Source organism: Acipenser ruthenus, chromosome 27 (genome assembly GCF_902713425.1).
Source record: "Acipenser ruthenus chromosome 27, fAciRut3.2 maternal haplotype, whole genome shotgun sequence".
NCBI lineage: Eukaryota > Metazoa > Chordata > Actinopteri > Acipenseriformes > Acipenseridae > Acipenser > Acipenser ruthenus.
The window spans coordinates 9770787-9780000 of record NC_081215.1 but is presented as its reverse complement, the minus strand read 5'-3'; the positions used below and the strand labels follow the sequence as shown (position 1 = coordinate 9780000).

The window sequence follows — 9214 nt, the reverse complement described above, 5'->3', positions numbered from 1 at the left end:
CACTAGTTTAGAGTAGACTGTATTGTGAGATTTGGCGGCTAGGATGATTTCCTAAATCATACATTAGTATTTTCTACGTGCAGAGAAACCCCAACAACTTTACTGTAAACGCATTGTGGCACACATGTATCATTGTTCTTGCACACACATGCTTTTGAAATGTGTTGCTTTTTCAGTCTCCTTGTATGCCAACAAAACGCGTGTAATTAAATACAATTAGTCAAAAAACAAATAATGTCGCAGTGAGACTAATAGTGTTTCACACTGAGTGGTTCTGTGCACGCAACCTGAAACAGACCGTGAGGATGTCCCGTTTGTTTGCATCCCTCCAAAGCTGTACACGTCACAAGCTTCTTCCCCTTTGAGACCTCACTGAGACACACATGCTGCTATGCAGCAGAGGGAGGTTATACCTTACACCTTCAAGAGGCTGTGTGGTCCAGTGGTTAAAGAAAAGGGCTTGTAACCAGGAGGTCCCCGGTTCAAATCCCACCTCAGCCACTGATTCATTGTGTGACCCTGAGCAAGTCACTTAACCCCCTTGAGCTCCGTCTTTCGGATGAGACGTAATTGTAAGTGACTCTGCAGCTGATGCATAGTTCACACACCCTAGACTCTGTAAGTCGCCTTGGATAAAGGCGTCTGCTAAATAAACAAATAATAATAATAATATATCTCAGAAGTCAAAAGAAATGTGTGCGTATATAGATTGTAATCCATGACTGCAGTGTATCACACAGCACTGCCTGTTATATTGGCATTGCACTAAATAATTTAACCAATCTCTCAACATTTAACTTTGTTTCTTCTTTCTTACTTAAAATGTAGGGTTTAACGATACACTGATGTCACAGTCTGATACATGTGATGGGCCTGATTTGCCACTGGTATGATGCATAAGATCAAATGGTCATTTTATGACAAGAATTAGTTGGGGAGAGTATTCATAGCAACTATAAAGCACACTTATTCTTCATTCATGAAGCGCTTGGTGATCTGCAGTGAGCTGTGCTGTGCTTGTGGTCTTGTACCGTGATACAGACGATGAAGAAGATGACAACCTTCACGCGCTCTTCCCTGATACGTGGTAAATCGCAACGAATGTCATCAGTTCAGTGAACGAACGTCTGAAAACAATCTCCCGGTCAGAAAACAACAGTACAAACCATGCATACCACTGTTATGATACAGTGTCTAGTCATGCAGCATTTTGATTGGCAGACGATAAAGACCAAACAATTTGAGATCACAACGGTGTTATAAATATCATACAATATAAAAATGAACTGCTTTGTGATAAAATAGTGGCATGTTTTTCATGCTTCAAGTGTGGTACAGGAGATCCTTCACAAAAACACTAATCTTTAATTTTCTTTATTTTTCCAGATATTAAATTCAGACAAAATGTCTGGGATGCATTAACCACACTTAAAAGCTTGTTCTTCATTCTCGTGCTTCCAGTTGAATTTGTGAGAGCTTTGCAATGGAAACGGACACAGTGAGTATTATACCATTGCTTTTAAAAGTGTTATCTACAAAATAAAGGAGACCGTTGCACTTCACTGTAATAAAAGAGCACCTGTCTTTCAGCAATAATCCTTCCCATTCTGTATCTTAAAGTGTCTCAGAACACCCTGCAAAGTGTGCAAGAAACGTATCACGTTACCTTTGCTGTGTCCTGTGTTGTCCATATCGCAGTGTTATATTTTTAATCATATTGCTGAATTTTCACACATCATAAATCAACTGGGCAGTACATTTCTCAATATTTACTTGGGAGTGTTTGTCAGGAGAAAGGATCGCAGTGTATCCAGATCACGCTCCCTCCTGCAGTGTATCCAGATCACGCTCCCTCCTGCAGTGTATCCAGATCACGCTCCCTCCTGCAGTGTATCCAGATCACGCTCCCTCCTGCAGTGTATCCAGATCACGCTCCCTCCTGCAGTGTATCCAGATCACACTCCCTCCTGCAGTATATCCAGATCACGCTCCCTCCTGCAGTGTATCCAGATCACACTCCCTCCTGTAGTGTATCCAGATCACGCTCCCTCCTGCAGTGTATCCAGATCACGCTCCCTCCTGCAGTGTATCCAGATCACGCTCCCTCCTGCAGTGTATCCAGATCACGCTCCCTCCTGCAGTGTATCCAGATCACGCTTCCTCCTGCAGTGTATCCAGATCACGCTTCCTCCTGCAGTGTATCCAGATCACGCTTCCTCCTGCAGTGTATCCAGATCACGCTCCCTCCTGCAGTGTATCCAGATCACGCTCCCTCCTGCAGTGTATCCAGATCACGCTCCCTCCTGCAGTGTATCCAGATCACGCTCCCTCCTGCAGTGTATCCAGATCACGCTCCCTCCTGCAGTGTATCCAGATCACACTCCCTCCTGCAGTGTATCCAGATCACGCTCCCTCCTGCAGTGTATCCAGATCACACTCCCTCCTGTAGTGTATCCAGATCACACTCCCTCCTGCAGTGTATCCAGATCACTCACAACTCAAAAGGCTCTGCAAATGTCTGTGATATTCTTTGAGCGCTGGATGCAGAAGCAGCTATCTTGTTTGTTTATGGCTGTGTTATCTCTGGTGCCGGGGCTATGTGTATTGCTCAGATCCGCCCTTTGATTTTTTTTTCACTTGGTCATTGAATGGTTTTCTCGGCTTTTTCCGGAGAAAAAACGACTAGAGACCTGTGTTTTACGTCTTTTTGATGATGTCGGACAGGGTCCGACATCGGACCGGAAAGGGAAAATTGTAATATAGGACCGCAAAGGGTTAATGCTATGTGACACTATAAAAGATATGGTGATGTAAAAAAAAGATATAACATAGCAATAAGGCTAAAGAATTTGTGAATTGCGCTTTGTTAAGATTAAGAAATTGCCCTGTTTCTTTTTCAGGAAATGCTGATCAAAGACAATTGGAAAAATCTAATTGATTCCGTTGACCGCAAGATCACCCGGACAGCTATCTCACTTGCACAGAAAGTGGAGATTCTGGAAAAACTCGGGGATCCCATCGTCAAAAGGAAAGACATTGCAAGCGAATATGGCCTGTCTGTCTCCACAATTAGCAAATTACTAAAGAACAAAGATGATATTATGCATGAATGGCATCGTGGAGCCAACCAAGACCGGAAGAGGAAACGCTTAGGGAAGGTCCAGTCTGTGGATGAAGCTTTACTGCGCTGGTTTGCCATCGCAAAAGAGAAGGAAGCTGTCGTCACAGGACCCATACTGATGGCGAAGGCCAAGAGTCTCGCTGAAACCCTGGGAGTGGAATTCAACCCTTCTCAGGGCTGGCTACAGCGCTGGAAAGAGAGGAACAATATTGTCATTAAGCGAGTCCATGCGGAAAAAAGCCAGACAGATGGTAATAACTCTGACTGGCCACCTACCTTACTGCCTGCGATCCTGAGCAGATTCACCCCTGAGGAACGGCACACCTGGCTCCAGCACGCGGTGGAGGCAAGAAACTGCAAGGAGGAGAGCGATGAAGACTCAACCTCCACAGCTCCCATCCTGCCTTCTGTTCTGAGTGGACTGTCGCCTGAAGAAAAGCAGGCATGGCTCCAAAACGTGAAGGAAAGCAGTGGGGAAGTAGAGGAGACGGGCCAAGCTGAAGAAAACTGTGTGGGCGGAAAATCTCCAGATCAACAGACCAATGTGCCAGCTGCTCTGGGCTTGCTCTCTCCAGAACTTCAGCAGAGCTGGCTCGCGAGGAATAACGCGAAGGGATCTCACAAGGAGCAGTGCGACCTGGACGTCTTCTCAACAGAGCAGTGCGCTCGTGCCATCATGCCTTTTATTCTGAGTGGACTGTCTCCGGAAGAACAGGAGAGCTGGCACCGACACTTGAGGGAGAAACTCAGGACACAGGACAGACGTTCGGCATCACAATCACCAGAGAAGCCATTAACCAGCAGATCAGAAGAGCAGCAAGCTGTCTTACAAAGAAACAGCAACCCCCTGCAGGACGCTGAAGGTTCAGAGAGCAAGGCAGGACTCTGCAGGTATTCCACTGAGCAGCAGCAGGCTTGGGTACAGCAGTTAAAAGAAAGGAACTCCCCTGCTGGAAAGAGTGATGAAACTGGGCGAGATCTAGATGGATCTCCAGGTACTGTTCCCCAGGACAGTGATGAAGAAGAGCTGGAGCCACCTGCCAGCGAAGCAGAGGTCTCTTACTGCCTGCGCCGGATACACAGCTTCATAAAGCAGCGCCAGGCTGACCACCTTGGACACTTCCATACATTCGAGAGCTACCTTCAAACCTTAATGAAAACAGACTGCAAAACTAAAGGAAACTGTTGATTGGGTTAATGTGTGTCTGCACACCCAGGTGTGGGGCCAGCTCCTATACTGTAATGTGGTACAGATACAACAACTGATGCAATTAGTTCTTCCAAAACCATGCTATATGAAACTTTATATAGCAAGCAGCCAAGGCTAGGGAAGTGTTACTGTTACACTGCTGTACGTTCATAGATACGGTGCTATAAAAAGAAAGTATTAGAATCCTGAAGCAATGTGACTGGATTAGGGTTGAGAAATGCAATACCTACTAAAATACTACATGCTGGTAGAACTGTAAAAAAAAATATTTTCTTAACTTAAAGTTGCTAAGAAATGTTTTTTTTTTAGTGTTTTTTTATTTTAAGGTGTGTGAAAATCCTAGTTGTGTGTTTCTATAGAGTAGAGCAGTGTGCCTAATCCTAATAGCTGCTTAAATATAATACAGCAAGTACTGGTAGAATATCATCCGTAACTAATCAATAATGCATAATTTAGAAATACGAAAAGAAGCTTCAATTCAATGACAAACATCTCCATGTCTTTTTCAAACTGTTCTTCAAGTCTAAACGTTTGTCATTGAATTTAAGCTTCTTTTTGTATTCTAGATTTATAATTAGGGTTTCTGGTTTTCGGGTTTTATTCATTGTATTTTTCAGTGCTTATTTTTAGCTATTTTCGAGTTTAATGTAAATCGTTTTATTTCAGGGCTTTCGTTTTTTGATATACTATTATTATTATTTGTTTATTTAGCAGACGCCTTTATCCAAGGCGACTTACAGAGTCTAGGGTGTGTGAACTATGCATCAGCTGCAGAGTCACTTACAGTTACGTCTTACCCGAAAGACAGAGCACAAGGAGGTTAAGTGACTTGCTCAGGGTCACACAATGAGTCAGTGGCTGAGGTGGGATTTGAACCGGGGACCTTCTGGTTACAAGCCCTTTTCTTTAACCACTGGACGACACAGTTTTCGGTTACTTTATAAAATGCTTGAGCGTTATTTTTCTGTCAAAATATGTATAGTAGTAATAATACTACTTTTGTACATTCCAGAATATCATTTTTATAGACGATTTCTATTGCTAAAACAGTTTGTGCAAGAATACTCTTGTCCTCCACGGGGGCCAGTCGAGAATAGGTGTAACAGAAAATCCAGCTGCAGAAGGCTGTTTTCAGGGTTTTTTTTTTTTTTGTCCCTGGGCATTACACATCATTAGCACTAGGAGACTGGAATAAACACTTCTTTATTTTATTGTTAACTATTTAACTTTTTTGCTGCATGACATATTGAACTTATTATATTTCTGTTACTTAGCTTTCCTTGTATATATAACATTTTACAGTATTATCATAATTTTAACCCATATGATAATAATAACAGTAATAATACTGGAAGCACTGCAGAGATTGGCAGAACTCGGCACACTTGGAGACTATACTACTGAAATGTAATGATCTAGAAATCATTAGAATATTTTTAATGCAAATTAAGCTATTTATAGTATAAAACATTAAACAAAATACATAAAACAAAAAGCAACAACATAATGCATTATAAGCGCTATGTAATGGTGGTCCATGTAATGGTGCTATATGAAATTATTTATATATCTAGTTACACAGTTGGCCAACGTGGAATAACCTGTGAGTGTTTATGGAATATTTGTAGACAATCAGTCTGCAAAGACAACTTTTCAGTCTGCTTTTGTAAAATGTAAAATAAAAATGCCAGAATTTTTTGTTCTGAAAACACTTGAAAGAGTTCCCACTTGATCACTATCTGTGTGTGACCTTAAGTAAACAAACTTGCAAATTCAAAAGCTTTCCAGTCACTTCTGTAGAAACTCCATTTGTACTTTTTTTTTTTTTTAAATCTATCTGTGTGTGAGTGAGCACATGCTTTTACTTTTAAATGAATATATTATAATTGTACAAAAACCAAGCTGGTTAAACTATAATGCTTATTATTAGGAGTTAAAGAATAAACCATGTGTAACATTAATACATTTAAATGTAATCTAAATATATATTAACAATACAGTATTTTGATATGTCCAAGCAACAACTATATTTATGTTGTGTGTGTCACTGGGATAAGTTATAAGTTGGAGATTCTGGGGTAGCAACACCTTGGTAACGCAGACAAGGAAGCCAGACAAAGTAATTATCAAAAGGAGGTTTATTAATTGTATTCTAAAACTATTAAAAGCAATAAAATGTAAATATGCAAAAACACAGTATTAAAATGGCTAAGCACATAAGCAGATGGGGGGGGGGGGAACACTCCCATTGTCTAGCAGTAGGAGCCATTTTGGGTTTTCTGACCTGCAAACTTTTTTTTTTTATGCTTCTTCAGTACAGTTTATACAAGGGCCTGCAGTTAGTAAAACCTGAAATGGACCAAACTGCTATGCATCAGGAGTCTTATTTCCATCCCTGCATATGCAATTAACAATAAAAGTAATAGCTAATTTAATAGCAGCAAAGGTAACAGTAACTATAGCAATATAATTCAAAATGATAGTTGTATCAATAGCAGCAATGTTGGCAGTAGCAATAGAATTAATACAGCTATATATAAACAGCAACAAGAATGAACAGAATAATAATTGTTTAAAACAATACAAATATCCAGGATCCCCCTTCTCAGTGTCCCAAAGCAGTTTGGACTCAAACAGGCTGCAACAGCTCTAGAGGGAGGGGTGTCAGCTGGACACAGAAGTGCTATAAATAATAGTGCAGAGTGAATATACAAAATCATATCGTGATTAAAGTAAAATAAGCAATAATACACGTGAACAAAAATAATACAAATAAATCAATAATAAGGTGCTGAAGCACTCCTGCAACACTTGCAGACCTATATTGTATATGTTGTCCAAACAACAACTATATTTACAGTAGTTTTTTTATGTTGTCCAAATAACAGCCTACAGTAGTGTTTTGATATTTCCAAGCAACAACTGTATTTGCAGTCCTATTTTGTATATGTTGTCCAAGCAACAACTGTATTTATAGTATTATTTTGTCCAACCAATTTTATTTTCCCTTTGCTCTCTGCCATCTCCGCTTTTCCATGCTTGGAGTTTAGACCAGGTAATTTCCTGTGTCATCCCCTGATCTTTGTAAAGGTTAAACACCCTGGCAGGACAATAGATGTATTTTTCTGTTTGGTCCCTGTTTTAATGCCAATCTGCAGAACCTGCACAGTCGGACAGACCTCTTTTTCTGCTCTAATCTTTGCTTTGTGGCATCAACACTTTTGTAGAGCTGTAAAAGTACCTGATGGTCCCTTCTTTGGTTTTTTTGAACTGCTGTTGCTGCTGATGTTGTCTGTCCATAATTTCTTGCATGTTTTATTTCACTTGACTCGGGTGTTAAGGCAGTGGATGGAGCAGTAGATGTTAACAGCAGTGCAGGTGGGTTGACAGCTGCAGGTGACACGGTTACCACTGGGACCTGTACAGTGGCACTGCCTTCAGTTAAATTATGCCACAGCAGCTGAGTTTCCTGGAGCTTTTCAGGACTGGTGTTGAGGGATGAGCTGGTGTTTTTCATCTTTGCCAGTTGTTTCACATACCTAGATATGTGCTGCTTGGTTGTTGGATGAAGCACATTGTTTGGATCTATGCAGGAGCTGTTCACCATGGCTGAATAATCTTTCCAGTAGACACCTGAGGCAGGGGTGGTGGAGATGGACTTGCTGGTAGATGAAAGGAAAAAAACAGAAACCGAGATATCATTGTGCTGTTTGCTTAGCCTGAACTGTTGAGCTTTGCTTTGTGGTCCTCGTGTGAGATGACATGTCTTGTACATTAAGAAACTCTCTTCACACTGGTTATGAACTTATTATAAATCAAACAAATAGAAAAGCTAGGTTTAAATGAAAAACAGATTTCCTGAGAGGAGATGGATAACATGGATTCTGTCAGTTAATAATTCCCTTCACATTTCCTTTATCCCCTTTCTTTTTTCTCACTGTTTTTTTTTATCACTTAGATTATATTTGATATTTTGTACTTAGTAGTAACATTTATATATATATTTTTGGTGTGAACACTTTTTGTTATTTTTTTTCATGTGAATTTTTATTTTTATTGTTTTGTCACTGTTTAATTTTCCCAACTCCGTTGTGTTACTGATATGATTCTTTGTGATGTGGTCTCCTTTAGGTCTCACTGTTTGAACCCTGTCTTATTAGCTATTTACACTTGATACTAAATATCTATATTTCATTATTTGAATTAAAATATATAATGCTACATATAAATACTGAGTAATCTAAAAGTTGAAAGGAAAGATTGAAACTGATTAAATTTGAAGAGTGGTTAATTAAGGTCCATTATTTTTATACTTCCACTTCACTATATATTTTTTGTATATATATTATATATATATATATATATATTGTAAACGATTTCACCTTTTCGGGTTCGTTGCCCCTTTAAAAAACTGACCCAGACACAGAAATAGCGTTCAGCGCTTCCGCGCACTTTTAATAAAACAAACAAAAAACACAAAACAAACACCTAGCTCTTATACGAGCACTAACTAAACATACAGGAACGCCCTTCCTAACACGGGACGGATACCCCGTTTACCCGTAGCAACCAAAACACACGCTTTACACAGCTCAACACAGCACAGGACTTACATTGGGACTGCTAGGACACAGAGTACTCCATTCCATGTCCTTCTCCTCAGCAGCCCTGAGCGGATTGACTGCTCTCCTTTTAACTGCCCAATCACGCTCAGGTGCGGATAATCATTAATAAAACAATTAACAACACGTGCATTCGCACATCTTTTCTCTCTTGCAGGGAGGTTTTAACCCCCTCCCTGCTGTCTCGCTCCACCTGCTTCCTCACACATCCCCCCCTTGTCTTTTCAAGACACAGGCCACGAGACGGCCACCTCCTCCCCT

The 9214-nt window shown here is 40.5% G+C and overlaps 1 protein-coding gene across 1 annotated transcript in view; it reads left to right on the top strand.

Annotated features, from left to right (window-relative positions):
- LOC117963626 (uncharacterized) overlaps window positions 1-7795 on the top strand; it is an 8166-nt gene extending 371 nt beyond the window's left edge. Inside the window, exons 2-3 of the mRNA XM_034904397.2 lie at window positions 1387-1498; window positions 2901-7795. Of these exons, the coding sequence (XP_034760288.2) occupies window positions 1484-1498; window positions 2901-4310 (1425 nt within the window). The 5' untranslated portion in view covers window positions 1387-1483 and the 3' untranslated portion in view covers window positions 4311-7795. The remainder of the gene's footprint in view (window positions 1-1386; window positions 1499-2900) is intronic.
- The last annotated feature ends 1419 nt before the right edge of the window (window positions 7796-9214 follow it).